This window comes from Chionomys nivalis, chromosome 6, assembly GCF_950005125.1.
Source record: "Chionomys nivalis chromosome 6, mChiNiv1.1, whole genome shotgun sequence".
Classification (NCBI taxonomy): Eukaryota; Metazoa; Chordata; class Mammalia; order Rodentia; family Cricetidae; genus Chionomys; species Chionomys nivalis.
Window position 1 is genome coordinate 36921412 of NC_080091.1, and position 17501 is coordinate 36938912.

The 17501-nt window shown below is 39.7% G+C and overlaps 1 protein-coding gene across 4 annotated transcripts in view; it reads left to right on the plus strand.

Moving 5' to 3' along the window:
- Mtmr3 (myotubularin related protein 3) overlaps nucleotides 1-17501 on the plus strand; it is a 121245-nt gene that overhangs the window by 84901 nt on the left and 18843 nt on the right. For all 4 annotated transcript variants that reach the window (XM_057771575.1, XM_057771576.1, XM_057771577.1 and 1 more), the window contains exons 8-9: nucleotides 6888-6984; nucleotides 11284-11397. In XM_057771575.1, coding sequence (XP_057627558.1) covers nucleotides 6888-6984; nucleotides 11284-11397 — 211 coding nt within the window. The remainder of the gene's footprint in view (nucleotides 1-6887; nucleotides 6985-11283; nucleotides 11398-17501) is intronic.

The following is a 17501-nucleotide window of genomic DNA, read 5'->3' on the forward strand; positions in this document are numbered from 1 at the left end:
TTCTATTTTCTTAATTTAATGTTAGGAGGGCATACATATCCAAGAATTTATCTTCTAATGATCTTCTAAGTTTATTGGGATTTGTTAGAAACTTTCCCCTTTCATCACTAATTTTAAAACTGCATTTATTTTCTATTTATTTGTGTGTGTGGCTGAGGGGAGTACATTTGAGGTCAGAGGACGACTCATGGGAGTTAGTTTCTCTTCCTACTACCAAGTGGATCTTGGGGATGGAGCACATGCCATCAGACTAGGTGGCAAGCTTCTCTACCTGGTGAGCTGTTTCACTGGCCCTTTCATTTCTAATTCTATTAATTTGGACTTCTCTCCCTCTTTTGGCAACAAGCAAGCTTTTTGTTTGATTTATGTATTGCTCTTTTATTCTTCATTTTGTTAATCTGCCTTGATCTTTATTATTTCTTGCCAGCCAGTTTTTGAGTTTGACTAGCCCTTATTTTTGTAAGTCCTTGGAGATGCATCATCAGGTTATTTATTGAGATCTCTGATTTTTAAGTTTTTATTCACTTTCTTATGCATATGAGTATCTACATGTTTGTGAGTGAGCGTGCATGTGGTGGTTGGAGAACAACTGAGTGTTGATCCTCGCCTTCCACCATGTTGTTTGATGTGCTGTGTACTCCAAGTTAGCTGGCTCATTAGTTTCTGGGCAATCCTCTTATCTATACTTCCCACCTCTTTTCTGTGAATGCTGGGATTTCTGGTGTGTGCAACTGTGTACGGCTTTTTACAGGGGTTCCTGGAATCTGAGCTCAGGTCGTCAGGCTTGCATGGGAAACACTTTTACTACCACTGAACCATCTGTTCAGCACTTAAAAATGTTTCAGTTATTTCAAAGAAATATGTATTGGACCATCTAGATGGTTAAGTAGGTAAACATACATGCTACCAAGCCTGGTGACTTGAGTTCAATCCCCAGGACTTACACAGTGGAAGTAAAGAACCGACTCCTGAAAGTTATCCTCTGACTTCTATGCATGTATCGGGTATGCACACCCAGCCCGCATAAATAAATATATAACATCCAAAAAATTTAAAGCATTCATTTTTATATATGTTTGTATTGTCTTTACTATGTTTGTGTGACATGACTGTGGGTTTCATTTTTTGTTTGTTTTGTTTTGTTGTCTTTGAGACAGAGTTTCTCAATAACTGTGGAGCCAGTCCTGTAACTCACTTTGTAGACTAGACTGGCCTAAAACTCACAGAGATTGCCTGCCTCTGCCTCTGCCTCTTGAGTGCTGGGATTAAAGGTGTGCACTACCACTGACCACATGGCAAGTGTGTTTTTTTTAATGTCTACAAATAGCTTTTTTTTTTTAAAGGAAATTAAATACTCAAGCTATAAGCTTTCCACTTTTCACTAGGATGATCTATTTCAGAGGTGGTTCCAGGGACTACTGGAAGAATGTATATTCTGTGTATTTTGTAGAAGTCTATTCATTTGATCTATGATGTAGTTTAATTCTGAAGTTTTCTTTGTGAATTTTTATTTTGATGACATGTCTAAAGATGAATGTGGAGTATAGAAGTCATCCACAATTACTGGGTGCAGAACTATGTGACCTTTTGTGTTCATTAATGTTTGCTTTATGAAATTGGAAGCCCCAACATTTGATGCATATGCCTTTACAGCTGTTATATCTTCTCAATAAATTGTTCTTTATTAATATATGGGCTTTTTTATATCTTTATCTTAGGTTTGACTGTGTCCCAGTATTTATCACTGTTATGTTCACTTGTTTGTTTGTTTGTTTTTGTGATAGGGTGTCACTGTATACCTCTGGCTGGTCTGGAACTGTATGTCGATTAGGTTAACTTTGAATTTATGATTATTGGGGTTAAAGTGTGCACCACCATACCTGGCTATTTATTTTTATTAATGCTTTAATATGGTCTTTTCTTGTCGTTGGCCTCTACCCCTGAGAATCTTCTGCATGGGTGGTCTGTTGGTGATGCTTTCCACTGCTTTTATTTATTTATTTATTTATTTATTTATTTATTTACTTATTTATTTTGGTTTTTCGAGACAGAGTTTCTCTGTAGCTTTGGAGCCTGTCCTGGAACTAGCTCTTGTAGACCAGGCTGGCCTCGAACTCCCAGAGATCCACCTGCCTCTGCCTCCCGAGTGCTGGGATTAAAGGCGTGCGCCACCACCGCCCGGCCCTGTTTTTATTTTTTTAAAATCTGATTTACCAAGTTCTTTATTTTTAACATTTTTTTTATAAAACACCAATTTTGTTGAATTTTTTCTTCCATGTTTTATTATCCATGTTACTGCTTTGTCTGTTTCTTGCTGACTTTTTTTCTTTAGTTGCTGGTTGCATATTCTTTGAGAACACCAATTATTTTGCCAATAAACTTGGATTTTTCATCTGGCAGTGCCTTGATTTCAGCAGTCGGGAAGTTAAAATACTCTGACCTTTCATGTTTCTTCTGTACCTAGATTGTGATTTGTGAATCTGCTAGTTCGCGTGTTGCTTCTGGTTTTTATTTGAAGGTATTCTTAGTGAGAAGCTTATTCTTGGGGCCTTCCTCCCACTGAGAAAGGGAAAAATAAACCTAATGGCAATGTCAGACCATACATGACAAAGAACCCACTTGATCCAAGCCTGATTAAAGCTCACTTCTACATTAGAAATGGCTGTGGGGCAGAGAATGGTGAAACTAGTATAGATTGTGCTGCGAGGTTACAACTACTCAGGGCAAACTGGAGCAGTGAGTGGACGAGAGGTAGGAGACAGGGAAAGGTTAACATAAAGAAAAAGACAAGTGGGGAAGTTATGGAAGGGAAAATGAAAATGATACCCTATTTGTGAGATTTTCTTTTTTTTTTAATTAGATAAATGAGGAGGCTGGAGAGATGGTTTAAAGCACACACTTGTTGCTCTTGCAGAAGACTCGAGTTTGGTTCCTAGTACTCATCTAAGTTCCTAGGCTCACAATCCTCTGTAACTCCAATGCCAGGGGATCTGACTCCTTCTGTCTTCTGAGGGCACCAAGCAAATATGTGATGTACATATATACTTCAGGAAACTACCACACATATAAAACATATAAATCTAAAGTTTCTAATTAGATAATGTAAAAATAGAAACAATAATTAAAACAAAAGAGCCAGTGAGATGGCTGAGCAGGTAAAAGTCCTGGCTGCTTAAAAACTGAGTTTGATCTCCAGTACTCAAGATGGGAGAAGAGAACTGATCCCCACAAGTTGTCCTCTGCACATGCATGCATGCATGAGCCTGCATTTATACAATGCAATAATAGTGAGAATAAGTAGATAAATAGAAAACATGGTTTTTGTTTGTTTTTGAAATTAAAAGCTAACAAGATAGCTGGGCATGATGGAGCATGCTTGTAATTCTATTACTGGGGAGGCAGAGGTGTGAGGATCAGCCTTAGAATCAACTGAGGCTTTGTGACATCCTGTCTCCAAAAACCATTAAAATAAAGTCAAAATACTATTTAAAATATCATAGGAAGAAAGATAATAAGAAATATAAAAGGAAAAAACAAGTAAGGAAAGGATAATAGTATCTAGATTAATTTATGAAGAATAAGAATTAAAGACCTAAAAGTTGGAGCTTCAGTGATGGCTCAGCAGTTAAGATAAAAGCAATGGCTGCTCTTCCTGAGGACGAGGGTCTGATTCCCAGATCTTACATGGTAGCTCACAACCATCTGTGACTCCAGTTCCAGCGGATTCTATGCCTTCTTCTGTCCTCCATGGGCACCAGCATGCAAGTGATACACAGACATTCATGCAGATAAAACATCCATACTATTTTTAAAATAAAGGAAAACTTTTTAAAAGTGTTATAAGAGAAAATATTACCACAAACATACTATAAAGGAAGTGGAGGAATGAAAGGAAAAGCTGACATGTTAGCAGCTTCAGATGGCAGACTGCCGGTTACATACATGGTGAGGAAGGGAAAGGTTAGCTGTACCTGTTGATTTCTAATCTTTCAGATTTATGCTGATTTGAGCTTGTATCTAATGTCTACTCTAACTATCTTCATTTTTATAGCTTCTCTTGTTTGCGTACCAAAAAAGTGATGGCCACACTTACCTTTGTGGTTGGTGGGCTAGACAGATTTCTTACACCCCTGTAGACTTCCCTTGGGTCCTAGCTAGAGTGGAGAGTGGGAGAAGCATCCACAGCATTCAGATCTGCACAGGTGAAGGGCTTGTTTCCACGCTTTCTAACCCCCTGAGTATTGATTATTGGAGCTACAGACCTCAAGCTCAAGTCGTCTAACTCTAGAGTTAGTGTCAGTTAATAAGATCTGCTCCTGGCCACAACTGCCTCTCAAGCCGTATATCCCTTTGGCTATGGCAGGTTAAACACCTGCCCTGTGGCCGTTTTCTGTTCTAGGTCTCCAGCATAGCTCAGTTTTAAACAATAGATTATCTGCTAAAATGGTGCCCAGAAGCCAATGGTTATTTCTTAAAATCACAGGATCCTTTTAGGATAACTGTTTATCCTAAAATCAAGGTGTTAATATAAAAGACCATTAATAAAAATGCATTCTACCTCTGTAAAACCTAAAAGTATATCAGGAGAAGGGACAACATCTTTCTCTTTTAAAGATGTATGTATGTATGCATGTATTTTATGTGTGTGGGTATTTTGTTTGCATATAGGTCTGCACACCAGAAGAGGGTATTAGATACCGTTATAGACAGTTGTTAACCACCGAGTGAGTTCTGGGAATTGAGTTCAGGACCTCTGGAAGAACAGCCAGTGCTCTTAACCACTGAGCCATCTCTCCAGCTATCTCCTTTTAACAAACTTGAAAGTTTCCACAATTTTACAGCTTTATATTTTAAATGAAAGGGCCAATACTCTTTACAATTTGTAGACAGATGGCACCTCAGTTCAGATAGCTTAGTACCCTATTTGAGAGTCTGTTACATCGATTCTAAAACTTTTCCAAATGGACCAGATTTAACTGTTATTCCTTCCTGTTGCTCTGAACATTATCTTTTTATAGCTCATCTTCCGGAAGCATGTGATACCTTAGCTTAAACTCAAGAAAAGTAGTTTAAATGGAACATGGTTTTACAGGGTTGGCCTTCATCCAAGCAATTGGTGTTTCCTGCTCTGAAGCTCACTCCCCAGGGAGAGCAAAGCTTTATCCTTCTCTCTAAAGCAGTCTGGCGTATTTTATTTGTTGTGCTTTCTTTTAGTCCGGCAAACATTTGTTTTATAGCTGGCAATGTGGGTTGTACACATTAGGAGCCTGCTTGATGCTTTTGTTTAGTAAGTTACGCTTTAGAACCATGCACTTCTTTAAATGGGAAAGCCTTTTAGTTGTAGGTCTGGCTCTACCTTTGTTAGGGTCTTCAGGGAGAAAGGGCCACATTTATGAGAAATGTGACCAGGTTATAGCTAGGGGATGGGATGTGTTCTTACAAATGCCTAGAGTTTCTTTTAATAATGGGGTGTTCCCTGGGACTTCTGGTCACTGGCAGTTAGGATCCTGTTATCACTTGCCTGATTGCTGCAATCTCTGAAAACCAGAAGGCATTTCTTAACCTATTTGCAGTTTGACCTTATCTGAGCTGACAGAGTTACCTCATGTGGTGTGAAGTGTGCATGTGTTCCTCTGAGGAACTAGGAATGCCTTAGTGGTTCCCTTGGAATTGTGACTGTAGTGTTTCCATACATGCACTGTCTTAGCTATCTAAAAGCCAGAGAATTCCCAGGTCCTGAAATGTGACCCAGAAGGTTTAGATGAAGAATTTTAGATCTATGTTACTAATCTTGTTGGTTTTAAAGACAGATTTTATTTCTTTTTATGCATACTGTCAGTTTGGGTGGGGGAGTAGGAAAGTAGTCTGTGTGGTTACAAGAAAGAACATGGGGTTTGGGACAGAGAGATGTGTCATACTAACCTCCGCCAGACCATTTGCCCTCTGAAAAATTGAGGGTAGTTACTGAGCACAGCAATACCCACAGAAAGTTCAAGCAACCCAACATTTTTTTTTTTTTTTTTTGCAATAAGGTCTTTTTTATGTAACCCTCTGGTTGCCTTAGAATCCTCATAGAGATATACTTGCCTCTGTCTGCCTCCTTTTTCTGAGTGCTGGGATTAAAGGTGTGCAGTGGCTAAGATGACATATCTTTTTTTTTTTTTTTGGTTTTTGAGACAGGGTTTCTCTGTGTAGCTCTGGTTGTACTGGAACTCACTTTGTAGACCAAGCTAGTCTCAAACTCACAGGGATCCACCTGCCTCTGCCTTTTGAGCACTGGGATCAATGGCGTGCACCACCACCACTTGGCAATGACATAATTCTTAATCTAAGTTAATCCTCTTTTCTTTCTGCTTACTTTTTCAAATAAAGCTAAATATATGTTATTTATGTATACATTCCTGCCTTTACAACAATGTAAATAGAACAGAGCAAAGTAGTGGTGGTTTTGTTTTTCTTTTTATGGAGGTTTCTGTCCTGCCTGGTTCCCTGCAATCGTTAAGTCCCAAAGAAATCACACAGAGAGTCTACATTAACTATAAACTGATTGGCTCATTAGCTCAGGCTTCTTGTTAACTCTTATAACTTATATTAGACCATTATTCTTGTCTATGCTAGTCACATGGCTCAGTACCTTTTTCAGCAAGGCAGTCACATCTTGCTTCTTCTGTGGCTAGGCCAGGACTGCGTCCTCTTCCCAGAATTCTCCTGTTCTCATTGACCCGCCTCTACTTTCTGTCTGGTTGTCCTGCTTATACTTTCTGCCTGGCTACTGGCCAATCAGTGTTTATTTAAAATATAATTGACAGAATATAGACCATGGTCCCACAAAATTTTCCATTTTGAAAATTTGTATTTATTTCTTTGTTTCTGCTGTCTGTCTCTAGGGGAGCATGTAACGTCAAGGTTTAAGAATGAAGTGGAGCGGATGGGTTTTGATATGAACAACGCCTGGAGGATTTCCAACATCAATGAGAAATACAAGTGAGTTACATGGAAATTTGTAGAGCCCCAATTCTCAGGTGACAGAACATTGAATGTAGGTACTTTGAAATGGGATTTAGTTTATTAGCTCTAAATTCATGTTCTTCAGAGTTCTTTTGGAATCTTTTGTCCAATATTTCTGGAGTGGGAAATGATCCTTAGTTAATAAGATCCTGGAACCTTCCTTTAACCCCTGTAGTCCTCCATTTTTCCTTCGACATGCATGTCTAGATGATACTGTGCTTATGGTGGGCAGTAGTGTTTTCATCACCACTTTGGTGCTATGTTAGAGATAGGATCAGTGATCTTAAAAGGAAGGACAGACACTGTGTGTGTGTGTGTGTGTGTGTGTGAGTGTGCGCGCATGCACGCACATGTGCACACACACTCCAAATATGTGTGTGTACATGCATCTGTGTAGGTGTGGACGGAGGCCAGAGGCTAGCCAGTGTTAAGTGTCTTCTTTTATCACCTGTCACCTTATTTTTTGAGATAGGGTCTCTCACTGAACCTGGAGCTTGTCACTTCAGCAAGACTAGCTAACCAACAAACTCTAAGGAACCTTCTGTCTCTACCTCCCCAGTGCTAGGATTATAAACATAAGCCACCATACCCAGCCTTTTACATGGGCCCTGGGGATCTGAACTTGGGTACTCATGGTAGCACAGCAAGCACTTTCCTCCTGAGAAATAGCCCTAATCCCTCATTTCTAATCTTAATGGCAAAATTTCACAGCTTTGACTATTTAACCATTAAATACTAAATAACTATTATTAAATGTTCATCCATTACCTGTTTCCTTAAAACATGTAAATGCTTAGAGAAAAGATGGCTAAATACTGTGATTTTTGTCAGTCTTAGTTTCTGTAAAATAACTGTCCAGGAGACTGAAATGAATCTCTTCTTATAAGTTTCTTTTCATCACTAATCATCCTTTGATCTTTTCAGTTACCTCGAATTATAATAGTCATTTTCTTGGTCTATTTGTGCTTGGCCAATTTTAACTGGAAAACCTACCACTTACTGCAGCTCTTCACGTGGGCCTAGCCAAGAAGTTAAGAACCTGGGGTTACAAAGGTACAAGTGCTTCACATGGAGCTGCTCTCAGAGGCAAACTGGAGTAGAGAAAAACCATAGGAATCTGAGGCTACATAGGCTTTGCTGAGTGGAACCCTCTTTCCTTACCCTGGAGCTGCTTACCTACAGTGACTTCTGAGTAGAAAGAGGGGTGGGGTCTGCTAGACAGTGCACAAAACAATCACTGATTCCTATGAGTAAGTTAGTCTCCAGCACTGTGAAACAGTCATCCTACTGCCAAAGAATGAGGTCCAGGTCTAGTCTTGAACCTAAAACAAAATGAAAAGAACAAGATGAGATATTAGAATACTTGCCATAGTCACTGGCAAGAGCTTGAATGGAGGCACATGCCTTTAATCCCAGCACTTGGGAGGCAGAGACAAAGTGGATCTATGAGTTCAAGGATAACCAGGACTGTACAGAGAAACCCTGACTAGGAAAACATAACAAACAAACAAAAAACAAGCTTGAATGGATGTTAGGAAGTTTGTGTAGCTTTTCCCAACCACAGCCATCTTCCTGGTTCAGTGACTTCTAAACATATGATTCTTTATCTTCTGAAAATGAGAGCAGGAAAGAAAGAGCTGTAGTGTAGAGTGATCAAAACTCCTAAGTCCTAATATTGTAACAATGCATAGGATAGAGTAAGAGGGGGTGATGAAGGTGATGGTGTGTTAGGTAGGATTTCTGTTGCTGAAAACACCATGACCAAAAAGCAACTTCAAGAGGAAGGGGTTTGTTTTGCTTACATTTTCATATCTCAGCCCTCATCAAATGAAGTCAGGGGGTGTTCTCAGGATAGGAACCTGGGGACAGGAACAGAAGTAGAGGCCATGGAGAAGTACTGTTTGCTTACTAGCTTACTCTCCGTGGCTTGCTCAACTGATTTCTGTACCATCTATCCATCCAGGATCACCTTCCCAGGGGTGGTACTAGCCACAGTGGGCTGGGCCCTCCCACATCAGTCATCAATCAAGTATATGCCTATGGGCCAATCCTATGGAGGAATTTTCTTAAGTTTCCTTCTTCCCACATGACTCTAGCTTGTGTCAAGTTGACATGAAAACTAGCCAGCACGGATGGTTTGTGAATTTATATACCCTTTTGTTTTAAAGTGTGTGTGTGTGTGTGTGTGTGTGTGAGAGAGAGAGAGAGAGAGGGAGGGAGGGAGGGAGGGAGGGAGGGAGGGAGGGAGGGAGGGAGGGAGGGAGGGAGAGAGCGAGCACGAGCGCACAGTGAGACAGAGAGGAAGGGGGATGTAGTGAGAGACTGCTTGTTCATTTCCTGGCCTTTAATCCCAGCCTCCTGAAATAACCACACAGAAACTGTATTAATTAAAACACTGCTTGACCAGTGATTCTAGCATATTCCTAGCAAGTTCTTACACATTAAATCAACCCATTTTATATTTTATCATGAGACTCGTGGCCTACCAGCAAGGTTCCACCTGGCAGCTCCATGGCTTTTTTTGAATCATTAACCAATAAAAGCAACACATAGACAGAAGGACTTCCCCACCATTTCTTCTTTTCTGTTTAAATAAAAAGGAAGTTTCTAGCTTTAACATAATAAAATTACATATAACAAAACAGGTATTAAGTAAGAATTATAGTTACAGTATTTATATTTACTTTATCTTTTATTATAACTAAGAAAAACTGCAGTTATAACTATCTAGTCTTTAACTCCATCAAAGACTCCAGAAGGATATAATATTATCTAAGTTACTCTAGAATTGACAGAGATAGCTTGCTGCCTGGACAGCCACCCAAAGTTCTTCTGTAATGTTGGAGCATAGTATCCAGCAGACTTTTTCATGAAGCAGTAAATTTTAAAGAGTTTTGCCTATATTGACAGTTTGTCAGTCACTTTCTTTGTGCCTTGTAGAATGTCTGGCAGACTCTTTCATGAAGCAGGAACCCCAAAGGACTGTCTCACCTTCTTTAGGCAACTTTAGCAGTCATTTTTTTTTGGGGGGGGTCCTGTATGTCCAGTTCATACAGCATATAATTTCAAGCAGTCCAGGCAAGAGCAGTTTTTTGCCCAAATGACTAGCAAACTCCATAAGAAGCCTCTTTCATGCCCATCTTCCTCTTGAGTTAATTGTGCTGTCAGGAGCAGATGTGTCTCATTGTAATGAAAATTTTTAAGTTATTAAAACATTTTAAATGCCATATTCTGTAGCTTTTGAAGAATGCTTATCCATCTGAAATATATCTCTGTACAGCTAGAAAATTTAACTAACATGACTATAAGCTTGACTATAGATGATTATCTATTAACCTATATTTTTATAGGTTAATATACATTACATTTTAAATATAAGTATATATATAAATATAATTAATGTAAGTATACATTACATTTTAAAATGAACTGCACAAACACAATACCTTAATCAAGAGCAGGGGGAGGGATAGAGCAAGCAAGAGACAGCATGTTTATAGAGAGAGTATATATTTTCTTCTGTGGTGTGTTTTATAGAAATTATGATTAATAGCTTATTCACATTACAAATTTAGCTCATTGGGATCAGTTCTGGGTATTGTATCTATATATTGCTTGACTGCACTTGTTACTTACATTAAGACTTCCTGGTTCAAACCAGAGATTGAGTAACTCAATCTGAGGAGGTCTCTAGAAGTCTGAAGTGGTAGGCATTGTCCTCTTCATGCTTCCTTTGACAAGAGCCTGGAAAACTGAAGCTGAGAGAAGTGACATAGACGCTTTCTTCCTGCAACTTAACTGGCTTTTCCAGTAGTTAAAAATAAGATACGCGCACGCACACACACACACACACATATTAATTATAACAAAATTATCATGGAGAGTGAGAATGCCCCTCAACTCTCATTGTTTTATTGCTAGATTTATCAGATTACAAAAGGTAGAATCAGATTGAACCATCAAAGATAATGTGTATAAAATATAAGCAAAATAATGGCTTCTCATTCAGTTAAGGAGACTAAAAACTCAAATAATGCCCCTTCAGTTTCTCTTCTGTTACTTTTTTCTCTCCTGTGCTAGAGAATAAATACAGATCCTTGAACATGCTAAGCAGGCACCCTCATAGCCCATTTAGCTGGCTCTGCGGTGGCATGAACAGTGATCCTGTACTGGCTTCTATAGTTTCCTTCTGCATCTCTCTCTCAGTCCTCCATATTAATATCGCTCCCTTCTCCTCCTCCTTTCTTCTCACCACCATCCTCTTCTATCCAACAGATTGTGTGGTAGTTATCCACAAGAGCTCATAGTACCTGCCTGGATCACTGACAAAGAACTAGAAAGCGTGGCAGGCTTCCGATCCTGGAAGCGTATCCCTGCTGTTATCTACAGGTGAGTAAGCCAGACCAGTCCCAGTTAGGCTGGTAGTACTGCCCCACCACCTGTTGCTCACTGACTCTACAGCTGCTAACCTGACAAGTGACAGGTGAGGTTGGGTTCAGAGACAATCCCTGGCAAGTCCATGCTTCCTTATTGCTGAAGCTGTGCCTGCAGAAAGAAATATACCAACACTCACTGTGTCCAGAACACTAGCTGGTGGTGTGAGTAGACACTGAGGATCATTTTAGTAGAAAAGTGTCTGGGCCAGAGTTAGAAACAGGTGGATTTCTGTGAGTTCAAGACTAGCCTGGTCTACATAAGGACTTCCAGGCTAGACAGAGCTACTACACAAGGAGAACTTGTCTTTTTTTTTTTTTTTTTTTTTTTTTTTTTTTTTTTAAAGGTGCTATATTTAAGCTGGGCTGTGTGGGGTGCACCTTTAATCCCAGACTCTGGGGACAAAGGCATGTGGACCCCTGTGAGTTCATGGCCAGCCTGGTCTGTAAAGCGAGTTCCAGGACAGCCATGCCCACGAAGAGAAATTCTGTCTCAAAAACCCGTGTGTGTATGGAAGAGCATTCTTTCTTGTGCTTGCTGCATCTAACCTTAGCAGGGGCTTTTGTGTTGAAAGATTGGTGAGACTTAGAATAGAACTAAATGAACTATAATGGTGTCTGTGGTTGTCACTTTGACATGTGGAAAGACTCCTGTTTTGAGATAGAATTAGAAATGCTGAGACTGGATGGAAAATTTAAGAAATCCAAGGCATGAGAGCTGTATGTGTCTTCTTGTGAGGAGACATGAATGAACCTCTATTAATCCCAGATAGGACACAGACTACAGGCCTAAGAAATGGTTCCGTCTGGTTTAGTTTGCTGACCAGTTGCAGCTTTTAAAGTTGCTTATAGGAGCATGAGTGAGGAGTGGTTTAGAGGAACAGATGAATGATTCAGAGATAAGTCAGTGACCTCTTTGTTCTTACACAATCATATTACAGTTTTAGGAAGTCATTATTCTGTTTTGTAATGTGAACAGTCTCCATTTAATTTTTCTGGTGTGCAAACTTTTTAGATTCTGCCCAAGGTGAGCTAAAACCATGGCTTAGTTCAAAACTGCCCACCAGAAGCCATTGCACTCAAGTATTGAGGCCTAGGAAAGTGTATTCCTTAATGCATTCCTGTCTATTGAAGGCAAATTCTAATGCCCACCCTGAACACAGAAAGTCAGTGGAAACCATTAAGCCTTCGCTTTCCATTTTCATCACTTTTGTTTTCATACACTACTGGAAAAGTAGGTCACCAAATTTACCTATCACTCAAGTGATGAGAATTGACATATGAGTTAGCAGTGAAAGCAGAAGGGATTTATGAGAATGGGAAAAGAAGCTGGCTGCTGTTGTGACGGGCAGCTGTATTAGATCAGATGCCTGGCATTTGCGAGACTTGCTGACTTGGAGCAGAAGGGGGAAATACTTTTCATCTTTTGAGTAACAGGCTTCAATAAATCCTCCCTTAGGCAGAAAGCACAATTGTACTAGGTAAGAAAAGCTCCTTAGAATGTGACAAAACATTTAGCTTTTCTTTTTTCTTTTCTAAAATGTTATTCTAGAAGGTATGAGTTCTAGGGTTCCAAATTCTAGAGACCCTAGAATATATACATAAATGGAAATTTTCATTTCAGTCTTTGAGAGAAAATCAAGATTATAGAGATTACACTTGGAAGTTCTTGATGTAGCCCATGTAAATCAAGCAGGCTTCCAGGAGCTCTTCTTTATCACAGGATGTCTATCTTACATCTCTGATCTCCAAATTGGATTCCTATGTTGTTTAATTTTGTGAGGGATGTGTTGAAGACTGTTCGGGACACTTCACCACTCTTCAGTGCCAGCAGAGGTATTGTCTTAGTCACGGTTCTGTTGCTGTGAAGTGACACCATGACCACAGCAACTCTTAATTGAGGTGGCTCTCTTACAGTTTTAGAGGTTCAGTCCATTATCTTCAGGATGGGGACCATGGCAGCATGTAGGCAGACATGATGCTGGAGCTGAAGATTCCCACATTTTGACTCAGAGGCAACAGAAATCGACTGTCACACTGAGTGAAGCTTGAGAAAAGAGACCTCAAAACCTGCACCCACAGTGACACACTTCCTCCAACAAGGCTGCACCTCCTAATAGTGCCACTCCTTTTGGGGGGCCATTTTTTTTTTCAAACCACCACATCAAGGCAACTCTTATAAAAGAAAGCATTTAATTGGGGGACTACTTACAGTTTTAGAGGTTTAGTCCATTATCATAATGGCAGGGATCATGGAGCTGGAGTAATAGCTGAGAGCTATATTCTGATCTGCAAGCATGGGCTTTTTAAAACCTCAGAGCCTACTCCCAGTGACATACTCCCTCCAACAAGGCCACACCTACCCCAACAAGGCCACATCTCCTAATCCTTCTCAAAAGTGTCATTCCTTGATAACTAAGCATTTAAATTTATGAGCCTATGGTGCCCATTCTCATCCAAACCATCACATTTTATTCAAACTACCAAAGGTAGCAAGATGCCTCTAAATCCAAGATTTCCTCGATTTAGTTATTTGTGGACTGCAGCAGTGATTTCTGAGATAACTAACAGCAGATCCTTAGCAGCACTGATTAGAACCACTACCTGATTAGAACTATGGAGTTGCTCTAACACAGCAAGATCTTGGGAGGCCTCATTCATCTGTAGTGCGGCTCACAACGCCTCTGTCTTTGTACATGTCAATCATTTGAAACACTGTATGCTATAGGGAGCTTGTCTGACCATTGAATTAGAGGCAGTTAAAACCATTGCATTTTCATGTAAAATGGAAGCATTCTATTTTTCAGTAGGTTGTTGCACGAATAATAAAAACCCAGAGACAGATTTTGGCATTCAAGCTGAAGATCAGAAAAGCAAAGCAGTCAACCACTAGAGAGACCTTTTACCTCTTCCAAATCTTCAGATCCCGTCTCCACGAATCTTCAGACTCCACACTTCACTGAGTTCCTGTCTCTTCCCCTTTATATTTCTTTCTCCACCCAGCCATATCGCTCCTGTTTCCACCTCCCTAGTGCTGAGATTAAAGGTGTGTGACTTCCAAACACTGGGATTAAAGATGCAAACCACCACTACCTGGATTTATTTCTGGATCAGTCTTGTTTAGTCCAGGGTAGCCTTGAACTCAGAGAGATCCATCTGCCTCTGTCTCCTGAGTCCTGGAATTAAAGGTGTATGCCATCACTACCTGGTCTGAATGGCTGACTAGTGTGGCTGCTTTGCCCTCTGATCTTCAGGCAAACTTTATTTATTAAAACACAAATAATATACTACTCTAGTAGGTGGGTTAATTTACTAGACATTTTACCCTTTTGTATTTTTCCAAATTCTCTTTGTTAAAGTAGTAAAATGTCTATTTTACCTTATTTTCTTTATACTTTTCCTTTTAAAGTAATTGTAGCTATCTGGCTTGAGCTATCTTTGATGAAATATCAAACATTTTGTGAGATTAAAAGACTTCTGCTACTTATAGTGACCAAGTTGACCCTGAGAAACAAAGGACCCAGGAATGAAGAGTACAGTCTGCTGGTCTTGGCTCAGTGCTGGAAAGCCTCGCAGAGACAGAGGAAGACTCAGAAAGTCCCCACTACCCTCTTTTGGGAAGCCTTTTGCAGTCATTCAGCTCTATACTTCCCCAGCCTACTAGGGAGGCACAGTAAGAATCCATTAGGTTTCCCGACATTTGTTTCATTTATGTGTGAGCCAATGAGGTGTTGGTAATAATGTGTACTGTTTCTACTTGCCGTTCACAGTGAAGGAGGATTGAAAACCTATTAGCAAACTGTTCTATTATGGTTTCATTACCACCAAATTAGTTTATTACTTGTGAATCTGAGAATTAAAAACAAACTTTCCCCAGTTGTTCCCTAAAGAAGAAACGGGAATGGAGTACTGTGTTCTGTGTAAACACATTTGTACTGTGTGTGTGCGCAGATGTACATGTGTGTGTTCAGGAGCATTCTTAAAAATATGGGCATTTTCTTCAGGGTATAGAATTGGGGGATTTTTTTTTTTTTTAAGTATTTATTGGGGCCGAAGAATTGGCTAAGTGATAAAGAGCACTTCCTGCTCTTTCAAATGAATGGAGTTTGGTTACCTGCACCCATATTGGGTCCTCACAGTTGCCTATAATTGCCCTCCTAGAGATCTGTTGTCCTTTTTTGACCTCTCTCCTTCCACACACAGACTCATCCACATACACAGAAATAAAATATATACAAAAATCTTTTAAAAAAAATTCATTGATTTATTTATTATATGTGTGTGGTGTGTTTGGGCACATATACCGCAGCACATGTGATACAACTTTGTGGAGTCTATTGCCTCCTTCCACCTTTTCATGGGTTCAGGGATAGAGTGCAGGGTACCAGGCTTGCCCAGGCATATGCTTCACCTACTGAGCCCTCCATCTTTATAGCCAGATGATTAGTTTTATAACTAAAAATAAGCTTTAATTATGTTATTACTTGAGCAGTTTTTAGTGTATTACATTTAGAGTTGTATAACCCATCTCTCAATCTGTCTTGTGTATCTTCACTACCCTGAGAAACCTCATACTCACTAGCAGTCGTTCCTCCTTCCCCAGCTGCTCTAACCCAATGTATACATTGTTCCTCTAGATCCACCTGTTCTGAATGTGTCATATAAGCAGAATCTTACAATGTATGCCATCAGTGATGGGCTTATTTCACTTTATGTGACACATTCCAGTTTATTGATGATACAGCGTGTCTGAACCTTTTTCCTGTTTTACTACTAATTATTACATTTCCCCAACTTTTAAATTGACATACTGGAAAACACCTGAGTTTTTTTTTTTTTTTTTTTTGGTTTTTCGAGACAGGGTTTCTCTGTGGTTTTGGAGCCTGTCCTGGAACTAGCTCTTGTAGACCAGGCTGGCCTTGAACTCCCAGAGATCCGCCTGCCTCTGCCTCCCAAGTGCTGGGATTAAAGGCGTGCGCCACCACCGCCCGGCTAACACCTGAGATTTTAATAGCATCTCAGAGTAGACTCTGAGAATGAGTTCTGCCTTTGGAAAAGGATCTGTCAAAGTAAGGTTTATTGGGATTGTGATTTCTTCCTTCTATGAGCCCGAGGAAGGAGGCATGACTGGCTGGGTCACTGAGTGCTGTGCCTCTAGGAAAAATAACTTCAGGAATCCGCTGTGGGCCAGGTGAATGTTACAGTTGTTGAGATGGGTAATATTTAAAAAGAATCCTCAAGCCAGCAGTAATGAGTATGGGTACTACAGTGGACCCTCAGAAGTGAGGAAAGGGGGGCAGGAGAGATGGCTCAGCGGTTAAGAGCATTGCCTGCTCTTCCAAAGGTCCTGAGTTCAATTCCCAGCAACCACATGGTGGCTCATAACCATCTGTAATGAGGTCTGATGCCCTCTTCTGGTCTGCAGGCATACACACAGACAGAACATTGTATACATAATAAATAAATAAATATTTAAAAAAAAATGTGAGGAAAGGAATTTGTTCTATACTTTAGCATCTAATGCATTGGATTCAGTATTAGAAATGAGGTATGTGTACTTAGTTATTACATAGTAGAATTATAGTAGTCATAATTTTTTAAAAAGCTTATTTCTCAAACAAACATTCTGAGTATCTAAATTGTGAGTGTTAGTTTATTTTCTCTGAGAATATTCATTTATCATTTGTTGGTAACTTTATAGAGAGCACTATAATGGGATGATAATTGAGAAAGTTATATAGGTTTTCTTATGTAGTGATATTTTATTTGTATTTTAATAAATAAAGCTTGCCTGGAGATCAGAATGCAAAATAGCCACACTAGTCAGCCATACAGACGAGGCAGTGGTGGTGCACACCTTTAATCCCAGAGAGTGGAATATAAGGGAGGATGAGACAGGAACTCACTCTCTTTCAGTAAAGATTTCATAGAGGTAAGAGCTCTCTAGTAGCTTGTCTGCTTTGTTTTCCTGATCTTCAGGTTGAATCCCAATATCTGTTTCTGGGTTTTTATTATTTGTGCTACATTGTTATTCATTTCTGCCCCTATTAGTATTGTAAA